The sequence below is a fragment of the Ursus maritimus genome, unplaced genomic scaffold (assembly GCF_017311325.1).
Source record: "Ursus maritimus isolate PB19 unplaced genomic scaffold, ASM1731132v1 scaffold_23, whole genome shotgun sequence".
In the NCBI taxonomy this organism is placed as follows: Eukaryota; Metazoa; Chordata; class Mammalia; order Carnivora; family Ursidae; genus Ursus; species Ursus maritimus.
The window spans coordinates 21,345,437-21,367,570 of record NW_024424786.1 but is presented as its reverse complement, the minus strand read 5'-3'; the positions used below and the strand labels follow the sequence as shown (position 1 = coordinate 21,367,570).

At 40.9% G+C, this 22,134-nt stretch overlaps 1 protein-coding gene across 2 annotated transcripts in view; it reads right to left on the bottom strand.

Annotated features, from left to right (window-relative positions):
• The window catches only part of TRIM44 (tripartite motif containing 44), a 110,227-nt gene extending 91,429 nt beyond the window's left edge, over nt 1-18,798 (bottom strand). The window contains exon 1 of one of the 2 annotated variants that reach the window (XM_008686934.2): nt 17,918-18,798. In XM_008686934.2, coding sequence (XP_008685156.2) covers nt 17,918-18,586 — 669 coding nt within the window. In that variant the 5' untranslated portion in view covers nt 18,587-18,798. The remainder of the gene's footprint in view (nt 1-17,917) is intronic. The other variant, XM_040638947.1, reaches the window with a different exon arrangement.
• Between the last annotated feature and the right edge of the window lie 3,336 nt (nt 18,799-22,134).

The window sequence follows — 22,134 nt, the reverse complement described above, 5'->3', positions numbered from 1 at the left end:
AAGCAAACGACTGCCATTTTTTTATGGGGGAAGGGATAATCAGGAGCTACAATGTAAAAAACACCACAAATATCTGTTACTCAAAATTGGTCTCAGAATCAGTAATATTTTCCAAATTTGCAGAATCAACTCCAATTCCTCTAAAACAGGAAATTCTTACTAAGACCCTTTTACGTAGATTAAAATAGACCAAAGGCTCAGTCTTGCTTTCCCTCTAACTCCCATTCTCTCCCAAGTCTATCCAGCAAAAGCCTGGTGTAACATGACTAGATGGATATCTGATTTAGATATGCTCTCCAAACACAGCATAGTTGACATTCTCATTCTAGCTGGGGTTCTAAATTTTAATAATTTGTAGTTTTAAAATGATGGTTTACAACTCTCCAAATTTCATCACCAATTTAAATCTTTAATCTCTGTGATCTCACAGCAGACAGCTGGGAAAAAGAATCCGGAGGTCACATACCAGACAGTGGGTGAGACCTGAAGTACCTAAAAAAGGGTTAAGTTGCCAGATACAATCCTGCTTTTATGAGATGATCAGACAATAAAGCCTGTCTGGTGATATCATTCCTGTAACCTGCTTCTCATTGGCTGAACAAGCAGGTCACTTGTCCCTGGAAAGCTCTCTTCCCCCACATCCCAGCTGCCAGCGCCCATTTTAAGCTCTTCAGCAAGAGCCCTGATATATTATGACTTCCCCCCTGGCTCTAGAGAACAGAAAGGAATGCACCAAAACTGTGCCTTAAAACATTCAGAAAAGAAACAGAACGACGACGGCATCCCTCAGAAGCAGACAGCACGTTTGCAGGCAGATGTGCCTTGTGTGGAGAGATAAGGGAACCCTTAGCCTTCTTTCATAAAAATACAGTGTGTCAGCAGAATCCTTCCTCCTTTTCACCAAGCATCAGCAGCACTGCCTACCCAGGGGAGAGACAGAGGAAGATGCACTGATATTCTCCCTTCAGGATATTCACCCATTCCAATCCCTCCCCCTGCTTTAAGAATTATTCCCAAAGATTCACTGGGGTCTATATTGAGTCAGCTATACTCAGTTTCTAAATGGGTGGTGAAGAAAACATTCCTCAATGGCTTTTTTTTTTTTTTTCCCATCAAATAAGCAGATGGTCAGAGAGGCTCCACTGGGCAGACCTGCCTCCAACGGCTGCAGGGCTGAAGCAGAAGTAGAAGTGGAAGACTCTGGCCCCAGGTTCACCTCCTTTCTTTCCCCACACACTTTCTGCACCGCAAGAAGCCTTGTATACAGAGGTTCAAGCTAGTACACCCAAGCTCTGCGTGTACTAAGCAGTCACCCTTGGCCACATCTGGGACCTAGTAACACACACATCAGGGGTAGAGTCTAATGGCTTGATCCACCTTTGGGAGGACAGACTCAGAAAGAGGCTCTGCAGGCCTCGAAGGCAGGTTCAAGACATTTTGTCAGGTAATTCTTGGGTCCTGGGTACTCGGAGAGTAGTCAAGAAGGGGATGGGCATGGTCCTCTAAAGGAAGGGCCCTCTAAAGCATGCAGCATAGGGGAGGTGCACAGGGTTATCTGGGTCTAAGGTGGTATCTGAATGTCCCCAGAGCAAAGGGTGGTTAAGTTTTAGTGAATTATCTGTTTGCAAAGGGCAGTCATCAGTCAAAAGGTAACCAGGATCGGAAATTCTACCCTCATACTTCCCTATTGTGGTGGAATACAGCAATTGCCTCTGAAACCTGTGCTCTAATTGAGAGGTAGACCACGACAGTAACAAAGCACAGGCTAATTCTAACCTTATAGACATTTGGTTCCAAAAATGTCCAGAGTCTACTGTGTCAGCCCTTGCAGCCAGCACTACAGGTGGCGAAGTAAGAGTCTCCTGATATCACTCCTCTCCACCTAGATCCCACCCAATACCTTCGAAGAACACAGGAGTGCAATGTGAACATATCTTGTTTACACACCTCTTTCCTGCCCTGAAAGAGTGCAGAATAAAAAGAAACAAGTGGTATGTTGTGACACCCACCTCTCGGAGTCTGATGACTCTGTGAAGATGCAGCAGGCTTTACAAAAGCCACCTCCTAAGGATGAGTCACAACAAAGCCAAAGGAAGGACAAAATGCCTTACACTTGAACTTGTTCTTTATTCTCCAAGGCACTTTTATATGCTCTTTCACTGGCATTTCACGATAAACCTGAAAACTAGTGTATTCACACTTTACAGCTGAGAAAATGGCTTGTGGAAATCAAATGAGGAACCTAAAAATCGTGGGGCGCCTGGGTGGCGCAGTCGTTAAGCGTCTGCCTTCGGCTCAGGGCGTGATCCTTGCGTTCCGGGATCGAGCCCCACATCAGGCTCCTCCACTATGAGCCTGCTTCTTCCTCTCCTGCTCCCCCTGCTTGTGTTCCCTCTCTCGCTGGCTGTCTCTCTCTCTGTCTAATAAACAAATAAATAAATCTTAAAAAAAAATAAAAATAAAAACCACAGGGCTCATACACTCTGTCATTGGCATTTCACAATTACACAGTAACTAAGAGGTGGTGTATTCTCATTTTACAATGGTCAAAAATGGTTCTGTGGAAGTGAAACGATGCCCCCCAAATCACAAAGCTAGTCAGTCAGCAGCAAAACCAGGATCAGACTGATACAAATGAAAAAGATTTATAATATATACAACAGAAGAGGTTGGTGTCAACAATACATAAGAAAATACAAAAGGGATTCTTACAAGTAAGAAAAAGTCAAATAAGCCCAAAAGAAATCCAAAGGCTATGAACATAATAGAAATGCAGAATGGCTAACATACATACGAAAAGATGTAGAAGATGCTCAGATTTACTAGCAATTAAGGTATTTCCTATCCATCATATTGAAAAAAAAGTTCTGATCCGATATCAAGTGATGAGGGGCTTTGGAGAAACTTTCATATGTTGCGGATATAAAAATGATGAAGCTACTTTGAAATCACATACCCCTCCAGTCCACTTCTCTCTTTATCCCCATAAGAAAACCTAGCTCATGTGTCAAGGAGACTTGCACAGAAATATTTATGGTAGCACTGTTTGTAGTACTGAACAAACTGGAAACACTCTAAACATCCATCAACAGTAGGGGGCTAAATAAGCTTTGGAATTAACAGAACGTGGAATATAATATAGCAAATAAAAATGAGGTAGATCTGTTATACGCCTGGATAAAGGCAAGACATAATGATTTTTTTAAAAAATCTGCAAAAGGATACATACTATAAATATCATCTATTAAAAAAAAAAAACCGATTACTCTCCATGAGTGCTATATGTGTATGTAAAAGACCTGAAAGAAACGATTGGAGGAACTGGTATTACAGACAGTAGTAGGAAGGGTCTTAGACTAGCTAACGGTAGGCCTACTGTCTAATTAAGATTTAGAATACGTAAAGATGGGACTGAGGACGGGAGGACAGACCTACGGCTTCTTCAGTGCCTCTCTACATGGGTTGCTAAAATAAATACTGGGGCGCTGTTCCCTTTACACCGCAAACATATGAACCAGCAGGTACGAGAGGGTTCTTCACCTGGTGTTTATGTACAGATTTCGGGAGTTTAAAACCCCTAAAACTGTACACAAAATTTGGAATGTACATGCACTTTTCTAGGGAAAGAGACATTAGCTTTCCTCAGAGTACCAAAAAAGTTTAACTTTCCATGTTAAGACAACCTCACACAAAGAAAAAAGACCCATGTTCTATTCCTACTTCTGCCACTACCTACGTGAGCCTAGAAAAGTCATTTTATATCTTTGGATTTCTATTTCTTAATCTGTGAAGAAAGAAAATGGACCAAATCGGAATCTACAAATGTGTAGCCTGCAGCCAACAGAACATTTTTTGGGGGGACTTTTACAGTGTTATCCCACACAGCACACTGGGAATTTTAAATTAGTTGCCAGCATTTAAAAATCAGGAGATACGACCTAACAATAAAGATTTCTAGCTTCTTTTGAAAATCTGAAAGATCTGATTGTACTGGGCTCTCATTCCCACATGGCGGCAGTTGGCTGAAGCTAAGCCGCAGCTATCTGCTTTACACCAGGGAAGCTCTCTCCAGTCTGCCATGGTTATTACCCCGGTTTGCTTCTCGCATTTGCTTCTCGAATTTACGTTACCTTTCTGGTCCCTGAAGACATCTGAAGTTGTTATCCCTGGAAGCAACACTGAAGGTTTTCTACCTCTAAGGGTCCTTGTATGGGAACACCAAAAACCTGGGATGTCTCTCTTCAAAGGGGATGAGGACACCTCATAAACACATGTCCACCCATTTACCCCCCAAACAAAAAAGTAATAGAGCTCAATTTCATGTAAACGTCCTCTGAAAATGTGTGAGGGGCAGAAACAAAGGTGGATTATGGTAGGTGAAAGCGGCATCAGAAGAAGTATCTCCTGACTTTTGTCTCTTGACAAGAAGAATCTCTGTAGTTTTATGGGAGTCTAGTCTAATGCCAATAACCAGCTGGGCACCAAAAGAACAGTAATTTGTCTTTAGAACTGTAAATGTTAATCACTTAAACATCCTAAACTGGCTCCTAGATATTGAATTCTGTATTACAAAAAAATCAGAAGACGCTGAGTTCAGAAAGAATACTGGCTGGTTGTTTTGGTTTATTTCCTTGTGTTGGTAACATGCTTTACAAAAAAAAAAAAAAGATCAACCCAATTTTCTGTTATTTTTACAAAAAGGTTTTTTTGGGGGAAAACAGTGGAAAAGGACCAAAAGATAGAATATACAACAAGTCCTCCTAAGGAACCAAATCAGAAAGCTAAGGCCTTGTCAAAACGAAATGAAACTGAATTTTTTTTATCACCATGCCGTGTACAAAAATTCTTTACCGACACTACTTGATTTTCCAGCTCCAAGTCCACTGCTACGTCAGGCAACTACCAAAATCATTTTTGGTTCTGAGAAACCCATCACCAGGTCTTTCTAAAGCTAACTCTAAAACACGTGCCCCCTCCAACTACTCTTCACCATCTGTCCTACTCCTCTGGCCAAGCAACAGCACTGTTCGCGTTCTTGCTACCCTACCATCCATCTCCACACAGACACCACAGTGAAGTTCTAAGAATGGAAGTCACATCACTCACTCCCTTGCTTAAATAGTCTATGGCTCCTCAGAATAAAATCCAAAGTCCTCATCACGACCTACTTGGTAATCTGACGTCAACTACTACTCCCTCATCCCCTACCCTTACTCAGTTATTCTCCAGCCATCCTTTTTATCCCCCAGCAAGCTTACTTCACCTCAGAGCCTCTTCACATGCTCTTCCCTCCACCTGGGCCACTATGACCCCAGATCTTCCCATCACTGGCTCTAACTCTACCCAAGTCACCACCTCAAACAACTCCTTCCTCACATCCTTAAATAGCCTCCCCCTCTTTCCCCCATCCCAGTCGCTCTCCTCCTCCTTCCCCTAGTTTGTTATTCCTAGTATTTATCTTATCGTCATTTGAAATATAATTTACTGTTGAACTTCCTTATGTCTGTTTTGCTCACACCTTATAAGCTCCATGAGAAAAGGGACTTAGAATTACTCACTGTTAAATTCCCTACCCAAATACTCTGATTGAATGAATAGATCAAAGGAAAAAATCATCATGCTACTAACTTCAAACACAATATAAAAATATCTTAATAAATACTCCACCTCAAAGAATTGTGGTAAAAATTAGATGAGATAATATGTAGGAAGCTTATAGTACAGAACCTGGCACATACTAAGTTCTCAATAAGTTTTAGTTATCATTGTTGTTGTTATTATTGAGGGACTACTAAGTACCAAGTACTGAGATAAAGAAGGGATGAACAGGAAAAAAATGACAAAACAATCTGTTATTAATCAAAATACTTTGTAAAATACCTAGGAAGAAAGCTTCAGGTAGAAGAGAGAACAGTTTTAGAATATCCAGAAAGTACCTATTAAACACTTTCATACAGAAGGTAGACATTAGAAGACTGTGTTGGCACAACTTTAAAGTTTAGATGTATGTGGGAATAATTAAAATGGGGGAGCAGAGGCAACATGGGGTGGTAGAAAGAACATGTACTGTGGCATCGACCTGGGTTCAAACCCTAGTCCTTCTACTTACTAGCTAGGTGACCTTCCACAAAGCTCAACCTCTTTGAGTATCAGTTTCCTCATCCGTAAAATGAGAATCATAGTAACATCGCTTATTGTGGGAGTTGTACTGAGATCAACTGAAACAATGAATGAAAAGCACCTCACCTAAAATCACTCAATAACTATTATTACTGTATTCTCATCTCTGGAAAGAGCCTCAAAATTCAACAGCAGAAAGAGTTTCTGGACTGTCTTAGTTTTATAACCTCTGCTGAAGATTAGTATTTTCATTCTTCAGGCACACGAAGTCAGAGTCTACAACTCAACACAGGTTACACCCCACCAGGTTCACATCGACCCAAAGGACAGACAGGAGAACAGAGGGGTGCCTATAATATCTCTCCCATGACTGCCTACTGGAAAGAAAATGGAGGCTATTTCCTAACCAGAAAAGAAAGTGTATTGCCCCTGCCTCCCCTCTGCTTCTATAAAAATTTCCCACAGTTCAGAATGTAAAACAGAATTTAAAGAGGACAACCAGTAAGACTTGTGAACCTAAAATTAGACCTACCAGCTGTGTTTTGGTTAGCTAGTGCATAAAGCACCAGCAGGACACTGAAACATACAGGAGCCTCTTCTCGAAGACAAGTTTTTCACCAGCCTATCTATCCACCAGAATAAAGCAGGCAGAAGGAGCAGAAGGAGAGGGGGCTGAACACTTTTCACCCAAAAAAACTTGATGTCCAGAACTTCTGCAGCTGCCAGACTAACTGGTTTGGAATTGAACTCAGAATAGAACCTTAGATGGCTTTATAATGGTAATAAGAATGAGCCACCAATGGCTGAGGGCTTATTATCTTCCAAGCACTATGTTAAGCTCTTTACATGTATGATCTTTGTTCCTCACTATAACTCAATAAAGAGAAGCAATTATTATACCGATGTGACAGATGAGGAAACCAAGACGCAGAGAGGCTGAGTGAATTATCCAACATGATGCAGCTAATAAATATGCAAATTCATAGATTGCAAAGCCTACTAATCCAAGACTACTTGGTCTTTCATAATCATTCTCCCATTTTTCCTTAGTAACAGACCCCAGTTTTTAGCTGACACACTACACTGTAGCCTGAAGAAAAGACTGTTTCCTAGCCTCCATTGCAACTAGAAAAGGCCACAGGATTGAATTCTAGCCAATGAAACATAAACAGCAACGTGTGCAGCTTCTGGAGGGGTGTGCCCTTCCTCACTTTCCTGTGCCTGCTACCCTGGAACCTGCATGTGCTAGCTCAACTCCAGCAGTCAGCTTGGTCCACGGCAAGAACCCCACCCCAGGGTGGCAGAGCGGAGCTAGAAAGAGCCTAGATTCCTAATAACACCACAGTTCCTCCACACCAGCCTAGACTGCTTACGTCCACACTTCGTTTACACAGAGAGAAATAAATATCTCTCTTGAGTTGTTAGTATTTTGGATTTTTCCAAATTATTTCATTACATTAGATGCAGCTGAACTAATGTAAACACTGAAACACTAAATCATTATGCAATACTGTCTCTTTCAGTTCATCAACACCCTAGAACTAGAACTAGATGAGATATTTCATATCATATATTCACCGAATATTCCATGTACATCTACTACTCAACAGGCACTGTGCTAGGTACTGGGAACACAAAGATAAATAACTTATAGTAGTAGCCCTAGAAGAGTTTATAACCCACATAGGACATGGAAAGAAATAACATTGATAGAGTATACTGTAATTAATGCTACAGTGATGTGTATAGCCTGTTGCTATGGGAACACAGGAGAGCTACCTAATAGTCTAGTCTGTATTTACCTAGTAAAATCCTATCCATCCTGTCCATCTTGAATACCATTCCTGCCAAGAAATCTTTCCTGATTCCATGTTTTCAGCTGAAATTAATTTCTCTTTTCTCTGAGCCCCCATAGCATACTGTTTGTACCTCTCCTCTATTTACACACAAATAAGCACCTGAAAAGACTATCTTTCCTATTAAACTATAAGCTTCCTAATGTTAAAAACTTTTCTTTATTCTCAATATTCATCATACAGCACACCATAAATGCTCAAAAATTATTCAGATAAATAAGATCGCTTAAAATACCAGTCTTCAATGCTAACTATATGCTATAGCTTGTACACATTAAAATGAATGTTTTCTCTAATACTCTATTGAAGTTAAAAGCAGATTAGTTTGCTACCTGATCAAAAAGTAGCTAAACACATCTGAAGTGAATTTATTATATAATTAAATGTTCAACGAGAATATGGTTATCTGGCCTACATTATGGATTGAGCCTTTAGCATATTTGAAGGATTTTGGTTTTTTAATTCTTCATTCATTTTGGACATCTGAAAAGGACATCAATATTAATATTTGTTTCACTGATGCCATGTTGGCTTGATCCCTGTGACACTGATAAACACACAAATACACATACAAAACAAACTCCCAAAACAAAAACAAAACACATATACAAAGGATTTAAGTCCACCAGGGCCAGAGATCTGTGTTTCCTACCCCATTCTCATCTTTGCCCCCTCTTCTGAGAGGTCCATGAGCATCTGTGCTCCTTCCTGCCACACAAGTTTAGACTGTGGCTCTGGATATTAAAAGAACCAACTGGAACAGGAATATGAAACTGAGCTGGTCATCTCAGAATGAACTGTAAGTTCAAGCAGAAGACACACTGAGCACTGACACAGACCCACCTCTGGCTTCTCAGTCTTGGGAGAGGAAGACATGGGTGGGTACACCAGTGAATAGACAGGACATCCTTATTATGGGCTGCAGTCAAGAAAAGCTGGTGTCACAGGCACACAGTTCTTTATTCTCAGAGGGGTTGAAGAATAATAAGACTACTGCATCAGCAACCTTACCCTGAAAAGCAATAATTGAACAGCATATAATGCCCATTAACCCATTCTATTCTGATCGAGAGGTCAGGAAAGAGAAAAAAGCGACACTGGATTCCTGGGAGAGAGAGAAGGAAAAGCTTGGACATTTCTCCCTATGCCTCAGTTTCCTTCCTCTGTAAAATAGAGATAATAATAAAATGTACCCCAGGGCACCTTAGTGGCGCAGTTGGTTAAGCGTCCAACTCTTGGTTTCGGCTCAAGTCATGATAGTAAAACTGAGCCCTGCATTGGCTCTGCACTCAGTGCAGAGTCTGCTTGAGATCCTCTCTCGCTCTCCCTTTGCCACTCCTGCTCGTGCTTGCGCACGTACTCTCTCTCTCAAATAAATAGAATCAATAAATAAAATGGACCTCCAGGATTGTTATGAGGATCAAATTAATATGTATAAAGAGCTTAGAACAGTGCCTAGCACATAAGTAGTATATAATAAGTGCCAGCTATTAATCCATTCTGGCTCCCAGACACCAACCAAGGTAAGTCATATTGTTAGCATGCACCCTTAACTCTGTGGTCTTCCTCTCCAAAACCACTAACTCCAGTCTAATCATGCTAGGAACACAAGATGAATCCCAACAAAAGGACATCCTACAAAATACCTGACAAATCCCGGAGATTTGGATTTACTGGCAGGGATGGGGCCAATCACAGGTATTTTTTAAAGAATCACCCTCCACAGATGATTCAGAAATGTAGCACTAGGATGAGATATACACTGTTTACTTTGAGGAACTCACCTCCTACTCTTCTTTCACTCCCTTCTACTTCATAATGACCTTTTGGTTGTCCTTCCAATATCCCGAGTTCACCTCTACCTTAAAACCTTTGCATTCACTATTCTTTCTACCTTAACCACTCTTCTCCCAGTCTTTTTCTTAATTTTATTATTTTAATAATGAAGATTATACAAAGAGTCTGTGCTTTAACAGGACACAATGAGACAGCTTTTCCCCTGAGTTTAACCCTGCAGAAGCCCTCCAGGCCCTCCCCACAAGCTCATACTCCCTCTACAGGGTAGTATTTTCACCTGTGCTAACAGAACATTACAACTACTAGAATTAAATTCTTCTTCTCACTCCAAGAGCCAACTATCCCTTTATGAAAAGTTGTAGGAACCAAAGCAATCATCTCTGCTACGAATCACTGAATTTTGCACGAGTAGTATTCAATTGGTAACACAAAAGAAGGGTTTTCCTAGATCTTTGCTAGATCTCATAAATTCAGTTCTCTGCCCAAATGTCATATGCTCAGAGATGCTTTCCATGACTACCTCATCAAAATGTAACCCTGTGCTATCATGCCACTCACTCCTTCACTACTGTAACTTGCTGATTTCATAGTACATACTATCATCCCAAATTACCTCTCTTTCTCCCCAGCTAGAGGGTAAACTCCATGAAAGATAGGGCCCTTTCCATCCTCTTCACTGTATGAACTCCAAGACTTATTACAGGTTAAGTAAGTACACTTTGAAGGGGAGACGCAGATGCGCAATCCCAGAACTGCAGGCCTCTCTCATAAATTTTCCATAGAACCATGTGGGGCTGCTCCAACTGACAGGAAGTCATTCCCTTTACCTTAGTCTTCGTTTGTCTTATTCTAAACAAATAAATAAGACACTGAAATATTCTGTAGCCAGTGCCTCACGGTTTTATTAAAAGATAACTCAAACCTTTCGGATAATTAAGAATAATATAAATAGGTACGTGTTTGGCAGATCTTCAACCTTCCTGCCTCCCTACCAGAGCTGCTTCTTATGAGCTGACTAAAGAGCCAGAGTCATGGACCATTATGGGAGACAGCACTGACATACCTCCATCTCCAGCCCCCCTAGAGCCACAGCTGTTCTGAGCATATGCCTATATCCTTCTAACCATCCTGCTATTAGTGCTCCCTCACCAGCTCTTCTCTGCAGTTGTTCCCAATGTCACTTAAATCAAACATTCTTCTCCCCAAATACCCATCTTAAGGGCACACTTGAGCGCAAGGGGTGTGGCTTCAAACCCTTTGGATCTGTCCATAATAAAGCCATGTTAAGAACTCCACAGTGTGCTAGACACGTACTTTTCAAATCACAGGACACACCCACTAAAGTGCAATATAATCAATTTAGTGTGAGAATCCACATTTTTTTTGAACAGAACAGAACAGAAAAACAGTAAACATCATATCTGGTAAGGCATACAGTATTCAATGTGAGTTATTTAAAAGTGTATTTGTGTGTGTGTAAACAAGGTAACAATGTAAAATACACTTCCCCTACTGTAGGTTATGTTCAATTTTTTAAGCTACTGGTCTAGAGTTCTGAGAACATCTAATTGCACTTTTATTGTTCAACAAAAATGATTAATTAACATAGCTATGAATGCAAATCCCCTTGACAATATAAGAATTTTCATATGAATAAGTTCATAAGCCAGATCAAGTTCCTTTGTCAGACCCAATGACCCATTTTCAGAGCCAGAAATTATGGTAAGAGAAACCTGCATATCTGGTTACATCATAATTTGGGCTGTGTAACTATATTTCTATGATACAGCGGGAACACACGTTCAATTCAAATTTGGACCCACAAAATCCTTTGGAGACAGAATCCTCTGGAGTGAAGAGGAAATAAGTACAGCAGAGGAGGAGAGGCAGGACTTTCAAAGTCGCTCCAAGGACTAAGTGTTAATCTTGTCCCTTCAAAGTGTTCACCTTAGTTCTTTTGGCCTCGGCTTCAGGTCCCTCTTGCCATACAGTCACCTTGGTTCTCTGCCTTCTGAAGTTTGCTTTACAGTTAAGTGTCAGCAACCCTTGGCAAGAATTTGGCCTTCCTCCACCAATACCAGCCACTCACAGCCTGGTTAGGCACGAAGCTATCAAAACATGTATGTTTAACCAGACTCCTCATATTAATAATAAAAACAGCAGCTATCATTTACTGAGAACTTACAATGTGTTTAACATTGTTAAAGTATCTTCTCATGAACTAAACCATTTTATTCACATGAAAATCCTGTTTTATTTCATAACTTTATACCCATTTTAGAGATATGGAAATAAGGCCAAACTGTTACATAGCTTGCCCAATGTCAAAAAGCAAGTGGCAGAGCTGGGATACTTTGTCCCTCTTTAATCCTGCTTGTTTCATTTTTTCTTCATAACACTTACTACATGTTTATTTGCTAATTTGTTTTTCTCTGTTTCCTTCTAATACAATGTAAACTCCAATAGAATTAGGGACTTTTTCCATTCTGCTGCTATATCCCCAATGCTTAGAAGCTCCTGCCCTTGACCAATACTCCATAAATACTTGCTGAATGAATGCAGTGTAACAGAGACCCTGTTCCCTCACCATCATCATGCTGTGCTACTTTTAATATTCCAAGAGCCTTACTCTCTTCCAATAAGCAAATGTACACTGGCCTCAAAACATTTGGAACCAGAGTGAAATGAAACTAATTAAAGCAGCAATGAAGCTCTGATCAAGCTCAAATCTTTACTGGATCAAAATAATCAGCCCCTCATGCTAGCTGCCTAATAGAGTAAATGGCACACCCTTTCTGAGGGAGAGAAAAGAAAATTCTACCCCAGTGTCTACAGTTCTTTTAAACACAATGTCTAGTATTGGATGAAAAATTATGAGACATGAGAAGAATATGAAAATGTGACTTAAATTCAGACCCCAAAAGATTCAAAGAAATAGAGCTTTAAAAAATAACCAAATAAGCATTCTAGAGTTGAAAAACACAGTATCATAAATTAGGAATTTAACAAATGACATACAATGGAGTATTTGTAGCTGTTAAAAAAAGATAGATAAATAAATAAATAGTCATATCTGTGGAGTGATTTCCAAGACATACAGCTAAATTAAAAAAAGCAAAGCAAAAAAAGAGAATTTATATCGCCCCAAACACCATTAATTCCAGTTTCACCATGAGAAAAACATCAGACAAATCCAAACTAAGAGAAATCCTACACAACACCTGACTAGCACTCCTCCAAACTACCAAGGTCATCAAAAGCCAAAAAAAATGTAAGTGACCACAGGATCCTGATACAAAAGTCATTAGAGGAAAAACTGGTGAAATTCTAATAATGTCCACAGGTTAGTTAGCAATACTGTTCCAATGTTAACATAAGAAGAGTATGGGAGGGGTGCCTGGGTGGCTCAGTGGGTTGAGTGGCTACCTGCAGCTCAGGTCATGATCTCAGGGTCCTGAGATCAAGCCCCACATTAGACTCCCTGCTCAGTGGGGAGTCTGCTTCTCCCTGTCCCTCTGCTGCTCCCACTGCTTGTGCTCTCTCCCTTGTGCACACTCTTTCTTAAAATAAGTAAATAAAATATTTTTTAAAAAAAAGAAGAGTACAGGAAGCAGCTCTTGGTCTGAGAACATTTATTGATCTGCAAGAAACTGGAGATTGGAGAAACTGGAGTGCATTTGATAGGGGGTGCAAAGTGAGGTAGAAGAGAAGGTAAGAGAAAGCAAAGCTGATGGGATGCTCAGAGTGAGACATTTTTTTTTTAATTTGTTTGTTTTTTAAGTAATGTCTACACCCAATGTACAGCTCAAACTCACAACCTTAAGATCAAAAGTCAGACGCTCTACCAAATGAACCAGACAGGTGCCCCCAGAGTGAGACATTTAAAAGAGACCCTTTCCACATAGACTTGGGATGCTCTCACTCCAGCTAGAGTAAAATCTTGAGTAAAGACAAACTAAACTTGCCACTATCGCACCCTCTGAAGGGGACTGTGGGAGTGTTGCCTTGGAGCTGAACAGAAGGAGGTGGGGAACTGTAGGACTGGATGAAAATGAAGTCTTTAACAAGTTGTAAACCTGGGCAGGTACCTTCTGAAAATTTGGTCCAAGAATCTCAAGCAATTCGTTTAACTTAAGGGGGTTCTAAACAAATTGTACTCTCAGGCCTTAGCACAAGCAAATGCTATCCTCTTTCGAAGAATACAGCTTCATGCCAAGGCTTGGGAAATCCCCACAAATAATTTTTCAAAGGCAATGAAGAGTTGTGCAAATGTAACACAAAAGGAAATAAAGAAACATGATAAATACAATCAAAAACAACAGCAGAGGAGATCTACAGTCTTCACATACTGAATTATCAAAGAGAGATTATGACTAACATACTTACTGTTCTTACAGGAATAAAGAGGACAGCAATAGTATGAAGAAAGATAGTAAGAGCATATGATTCACAAATTTATGCTAGTACATTTGAAAAGTTAAACAAAATGGACAAACTTCTGGGAAAATGTAACTTACCAAAACTGACCTAAGGAAAAATAGATAACTTGAACAGACCTATAACCATTAAAGAAACTGAATTCATAATCAAAAATACCATAGAAAACAAAGTAACAAAATTCTCTCTCTTTCTCTTTTTAGGTCCAGACAGCTTCCATGGTCAGTTCTACCAATCATTCTAGGAAGAAACATACCAATCTTATACAAACACTTCCCGAGCATTAAAACAGAGAAACTATGTGAGAAGCAATACACTGTGACTCCTACTATGAAGCCAACATAACCTTGATAGGAAAAGATCATAAGGGCAGTACAAAGAAGAAAATTTAAAGGTAATTTCTCCCGTAAATATAAATGGAAAAACATCCTACATAAATTATCAATAAACCAAATTTAAAAACATGAAGATACTTCACTATGACCAAGTTGCATTTATCCCAGAAATGCAAAGCTGCTTTAATTGTAAAATATAATGACATGAAGGGATGGAAATAAGACCATATATATGCACACCCCTGTGTTTTTGTGCACAAATATAAGAAGAAATATTTGAAAGATGAGCAAGAAACTAATAAAAGTGGTTACCAATAGTTTTTGGGGAAGAAACCAGGTGAAAAGGACAAAGGTGAACTAGAGACTTTTGAGACATGTGAACATAATACTGATTTTTAAATTTAAAAAATCAATTAACATAATTCACCAAATTAACCTAGTAAAAGAGTAAAATCAAATGAACACTCCAATAGATGCAGGAAAACCACTTGACAAAATTCAGTAGCCACTCAATATTAAGAAAAACTCTTAAGCTAGGATTAAAAGGGAATTTTCCTAATCTGATGAAATATGTCTGTGAAAAAAAACAAACTACTATCACACGTATGTGTAAAATGTTATAAATTATTTATCAATTAAAACAAGGCCAGAATACCCACTATCACTTCTATTCAACATTAGAGGTCCTATCTAAAGTAGTAAGGCAAGAAAAAAAACAACACATATAAGGATTGGAAAGAAAAACTGTCCCTCTCTGCAGATAATATGGTCATGTATGTAGACGTTAATGATTAGAATATTTATGAGAATTTAGCAGACATCTTAACACAAAAATAAATATATAAAGGTTAACCATATTCCTATATACAAACATTAAAAAACAAAAATTTTTAATCTTTTTTTTACGATACTATAAGATTTTAAGTACCCAGGAATAAATTTCAAAATGATATACAAGATCTTTCAGGAAAACTTCATCATGAGGCAATTTAGACCTAAATATATGAAACGTTATCTTGGAATGGTATTAATTCTCTATATATTGGTTTATAAACCGAATACAATACAAAAAACGTTCTGCAGGCTTTCTTAATACAACTTTATAGTATGCTTCTAAGAAACATAAAAGGCCAAGACTGGCTGAGACACTCTTCTAAAAGAACAAAGTGGAAGGACTTGCTCTACCAGATATTAAGAAAGACACATTACGAAGCTATGGTAACTAAGAAAACATGTTTTTCACACAGAGATACACTAACAGATCAATGGTACAGAATAGAAGACCCAAGAAACACATTCACAGGCATATGGACAGGTGGCACAGCAGATCCATGTAGGAAAGACAGGCTTTTCAATAAATGCTGCTAGAGCAACTGGCTACCTACATGAGGAAAAAAAGAAATTGAGCCCCCACTTCCACTATGGGAAAATCAATACTAAGTGGAACAAGACAATAAAAGCACTAACAATAAAAGCAATTATTGATAAATTCTACTACGTTAAAATGAAGAGCTTCTACTCCAGGCACAATTTAAAAAAACAGACTAGAAGATATTTGCAACCCATAGAAACAAAAAAGAAGTCGGAATAAACTTCTATAAATTAATGCGAAAAAGACAGACAACCTAATAGAAAAATGAACAAAAAACCCTGAATGGGGCACTTCACAAAAGAAGAGATACAAAAAATACACAAAGTCCTGAGTAACTAGAGGGATGCAAATTTAAACCACAAGAAGAAACCATACATATCTACAAAATAGACAAAAATTTTAAATTCTCTAATAGCAAGTGCTGGTGATGAAACAGAACAACAGGAACTCTCATACACTCTTCATGGCAATGCAAACTGGTACAACCACTTTGGAAAATAGTTGGCAACATGTGGTGCTATTTAAGATATGTGCAGTCTGTGTCCCAACAATCTCACTCCCAAGTTTACATTCCATTTAAATATATGTAGATGTTCACCAGGAGACATGAACAAGAATGTCTACACCAACATTGTTTATAATAGGCAGAAACCTCAGAATCTGGAAATCAAATGTTCATCACTGATAGAATAGGTAACTTGTGGCATAGTCATAAAATGGAATTCCACACAACAATGAAAATGAACAAACCACAGCTACCCACTGGATGAATTTCACAAACACAAGGCTGAAAAAATGAAGCAAAACCCAAAAGAATGCACAATATGACATCAACTGTGTCAAGCTTAAGTTTAGGAATGCATACATATGTGGTAAAAGTATAAAGATAAACACAGAAATATCACCACAGAAGTCCAGAAAATGGTTACCGATGTGGAAGGGAACTGGTTATAATTGGAAAGGGCACAGGTCTTCAATATTGCTATTAATATTCTATGTCTTAATCTGGGTAGAGGTTACATCAGAATTTGCCTTATAATTTTTGGTTAGACTGTGCATATGGTTTTATACACTTTGTGCATTTTACAATTAAATAAAGGGAAAATCTCAACACAGGAGATTTTCAGTAACAAAGTATTTGTTATCCCAGTGCCAGGAATTGCAAAGTTGCTTAGGGAAACAAAAGTCGTCATAATATGACAACATTCACTAATGAACTGGTCATTCTGCTCAAACTTTCCTCCCTGGTTAACTCCAGCAATTTCTCTGACTAAAAACATCCACAATATAAATAAAAGGCAAATCATTTACAAATTCGGTCTTTCAAAAAATATTCATTAATGTCTATGACTTTCCAAACGCTGTTCTAGGGAATCAGCAAGGTCCAAGATAGATAAAGGTCCTGCCCTCCTGCTAAAGACGGAGGACACAGGAACTCCCATTCCAAGTTTGTCTCTAACCTCTCGTCCTCCTTCCCAAACAATTATCACACATGAAGAGCCTAAAAGAAACTGGGGGCACATATGACCTTAATACGGAAACCACCACTTCAGGGGGGCTCTGCACTACAGAGGAACCATCTGCTTGGGTTCACCTCGCTGAAGCACGGTTTCCCATATTCTCAAGTAGGCAAAGAGACTGCCTTACCAAGGCAAGGCACCAATCTCAACAATGGTGATGCTGTGGGAATTGGCTTACATGGGGTCAAAACTCCCAAGGAATGCTTTAACTGTGACCCAAAGACCAGAGGTTTGCAATTTTCCAGTTATCGTACACTAGGCTTTGTGTGTATACGTATTTCCCTCGGGTCAGAGTCCAGAACTTTCAACTGATTCTCAAAGGAGTTCAACCAAAGAGTTTATAAGCACTGCCCTCAATAAGTTGAGCAGACTAACTTCTTAAGGTCATGGTGAAAGAGATTGTGGCCACAACTAGGCCACCTGAGTTGAAACACAGGCGTCCTGACCTCTATGCCTATGCTCTGCATACACAATACTTACTCTTAGTTCTTCGAAGGCTTCGTCTAGGGTGGAGAGCTGGTGGCCCTGGTGAGTCCCAATGACAGGGCACAGGACACAGATGAGCTGCTTATCTTCCTGACAATAGGTGCTCAAATCGAGCCCATGGTCCGGACACTTCCTCTTGGCCACTCTCTCTGCTTCCATTTCTATTTCTGGGTCAAATTCACTTTCTGCCTCCGTTTCTCCCTCAGCCTCAGATTCTCCTTCTTGGTTGTCTTCCTCTGCTTCACTCTCTTGCTCATCCTCCATTTCTTCCTCACTGTCCTCTTCACTCTCTTCATCGCTCTCATCCTCACTCTCTTCCTCCGTCTCGCTCTCTTCTTCGGATTCACTGTCTTCCTCGGACTCGCTCTCCTCCCCCACCTCGCTCTCTAGGTCCCGCTCATTCTCCACCTTGGCCTCGGCTTCTTCCTTGACGTCGCCCTGCGCCGGGGTTCCGGAGGTCCAGGCCTGGGCGGCGCCGTGGACATACTGGGCCAGGTGGTGGCCGGGAAACTTCTGCCTGTGCGCCTCGGCGTGGCGGTGGCAGTAGCAGAAGGCGCACTCTCGGCACACTTCCTCGGCCCCCGGAGCCTCGTCGGGCTCGCACTCGTCACACGTGCCGTCGTGCGGCAGCTCCTCGAAGGCCGCGCCCACTCCGGAGGCCATGTGGCTGCGGTGACGCGGCCCAGGCCGCTGGGTCTCGGAGCTCGCCGCTGGGCCTCCGCGCGGCCTCCTCCCGACCTCCTCCCCGCCCGGGTGCCGTCCCGGGCACTGGCCGCGCCAGGTCTCGGGGCAGGCTTGGGGCCGCGGCGCCGCTGCCGCCTGCTCCCACCAGCCCCTGCCGGGCCGAGGAGCGAGGGGCCTTCCCGCCGGCTCGACCGCTCGGCGCCCGCTGCGCTTCCTCCGGCGGCGCGGGCACTTCCGGCGCGGCGGCCCCGCGCCCCCGTCGGCCCCCGCGACGCGCGCCGCCCTGCTTCGCGCTGCCCCGGGCGAGATCGCCGAGCCGCTTGCCCCGCCGCCCCGGTTCCGCTTTCCCTTTCCCTGTCAGCGGCCTCCTTTCACTTCCTGAGTCATTTAAAGTGACAAGGGCCCTTTTCCGCGTTCCCCGGGGGGGAGTGGGGAGGGGAAGGGGGCACTCGGCAGCCCCGGAAGGAGGGGGAGGATGGAGGAGGTCTCCCACTCGCTCCCGAGGCGGGAGTCGGGCTCCGCCTCCCACGGTCCTGGAGGTGTCAACTTGACTTTTCAAGGCTGCTAGGCAGGTGTACGTGTGCATTTCAGTCTCTGTCTTTCCAGTTTGTCGCCGCCCGTCCCAGTCCCCACCGCCAGGTGTTCTGCAAGGTGCCAGGACTGAATGTTTTTTTACCAGACTGAACCTGATCGCTTGGGATTTTCAGAGGGCCACGGAAAGGGTTGTGTTTGTTCTCCCAGGCTTAGGGAATTTCAGAGTCAGGCTCTGCAAACAGACATTTTCGATCCAAAGCAATACTACATTTTTTTCTGTTTGCAAAGTCTATTTACATTCCAGCTTCTTCAGGGGCTTGGAATCTCTAGGGTGGCAACCTCTATGCCTTTTTCTGAGAGCTTGCCTTGGGTTCCTGTGAGATGTCGGGTGAAGTAGGTGGGGAGAGAGGATTTGTCCAGTGAGATTTCCAATGGGCATTTTCCTTTATGTAAGGACCACCTAGATCCAGATTGGGTACCGAGAGAAATGAAAGGGACTGTTATTTATTAACCAATACTGAAGTGCCAACAATCAGACCAGATCTTTTTGTGGCATTTTAAAAGCTGGTTTTGGAAAATCCACTGTTGAGAGCTCCCAAATCCTGGTACAACGACTTAATTGGCTTTGTGACTGTGGAGACATTGATCGATCATTCCGTTTTCCACTTTTTAAAAAGATATGTAAAATGGAAATAATGGTAATATCTACCTGATGGGGCTCCTTTGTGGATGAAATGTAAAGGTGCCTGTCTTCTGAAAGTATTCACTAGATTTTAACTATTATTATTGGCACAGATTATATTTAGTGCATATAATGACCCTTTGAAGGAAGTTTTAAACATTTTTTAAAAGTTATATTTATTTAAGTAATCCCTACACCCAGCGTGGGGTTTGGACTCACCACCTGGAGATCAAGAGTTGCAGGCTCCACCCCTGAGCCAGCCAGGCACCCTTAAACATATTTTTACCACATTAGTCATGTTTGGCTGGCTGCTGGTAGTATAAGCAACCCCTACATCCACCCCTTATCTTTTGTTTTTGTATTTAGGAGTTTTTGTTTTGTATTTAGGAGAGGAAAGGGGCATTTTGATCTAGCCCAGGGAGAGGCTGAGGTATGGTTGAGCAGAATGGAGGGGAATGGAGTAGTGTTTGTTTTCTATTGATTTCCCTTTAGTAATTTTGAGCTAGAATTTCCATATGATTTTTGCAAAAATGCCAGGGCGTGGGGTGGGATAAAAATCATTTAAACTAATTTTCAATGTCTCCACATATATAATGTATGCTTAATCGGTGTGCAGCTTTTGTCAAAGATTTATGTTTTTGAAATCTTTTGTTTTTTTAACCTCAGAACAATTCTATAGAATGTTGGGCTGTTGGGCGGGGAGTGGGGGTAGAATCAGAAGGTTTGTTTTGTTCCAATTCCGTATACATTTCTATTTTCTCCAGTTCATCTCTTTGGAAATGATTTCTATGTCTGCATTTGAAACAGGGATTGATGCACCATTCTGGAAAAAAAATTCAACAAATGTCAACTCAAATATCAACATTAATATACCCAGTGAATAGTGTTTCTTGCTTGGTTATTTCCACCACCCCAGGCTTAAAAGGAAATAACAGCCTATACAAATATAACGTTATCACATTTAGAAAATATTTTTTAAATGAAAACAATTTTTTAATGTCTTAACATTTTTGTGTCCAGGGTGTTTGGTGGGGAGGGATGAATGTCTTTTTTGTTGTTATATTGTTGGTGTTGTTTGTTCTTAATTTTATCTGAGAGAAAGTGAAAAGACCATACTGTGCTGTTCAGTATCTAACATTTCACAATCTTTATTTGAACCCTCTACAGTAGGAGGATATTAGAGGCAGAAGTTGATGGAACTGTTAAAAAGTGACTTCATAAAGTTCTGGCAATGAGGTGTGGCAGACTCAGACAGACCTTATGTACCTCTCTGCACAGAAATCAGAATGGTATGATTCCCCAGAAATCTTTGGGGCAGCCAGAGATAGAAACGTTGTTATTTTAACCTATTATTGCATAGAAAATTACCTCAAAAAGTAGCAGCTTAAAACAATAAACATTTATTATCTCACAAAATTTCTGTGAGCCAGAAATATGGGAGTGGCTTAGGTAGGTGGTCTAACTCATGATCTTTTAAGAGATCTCAGTGAAGATGTTACCTGGGGCTATAGTCACCTAAAGGCTTCACTTAGAAAAGTAAGATTTGCTTTCAAGGTGTCTCACTTCCATGGCTATTGGCAGGAAGCCTCACCATTTTCTGTTAGGCTGCTTGAGTGTCCTCATGACATGGCAGTTGAATTCTCCCAAAGCTAGTGATGATCCAAGAGAGGGCAAGGTAGAAGATGCGGTGTCTTTTATGGCCCAAGCTCAGAAGTCATACATCATCAGTTCCAATTTAGTCTATTAGTTACAGAGATCAGCCCTATTCATTGTGGGAGGATACTACAGAAGGGCATGAATATCAAGAGGGGATCTTTGGGGCCATCTTTGATGCTGGCTACCATAGTCTGCCCTTTGGCCTCTAATGATTCAATCTCTCTCAAATGTAATATATGTTTACTTCCTCCCAAGATCCCCTAAAATCTCAACCCATTACATCATCAGCTCAAAGTCCAGAATTTTATTATTTAAATCAGGTGCAACTATGGATGAAGCTTCTTGTGCCTTAAATGCAGCTCCTAAAGTCTAGTTCCTCTTCATCTGAATAATTATGTTCCTGCATGCTCCCAACTTACGGTGGTGGGTCAGGCTTAGGATAACTGGTACAGACATTCCTGTTCAAAAAGGAGAAAAGATAGGCGACACAAAGGAGTCACTGGTCCATAGCAAGCCTGAAATCCAGTTGGACACAGGTTAGAAATTCCTTGATTAGGGCTCAATCCTACTCATACCAGGGAATTGTTTTCCATGGCTGTTGACTTTACTGTTTGGGCTCTTGATTCCACTCTCTGAGTCATCCTTCCTTTTCTAT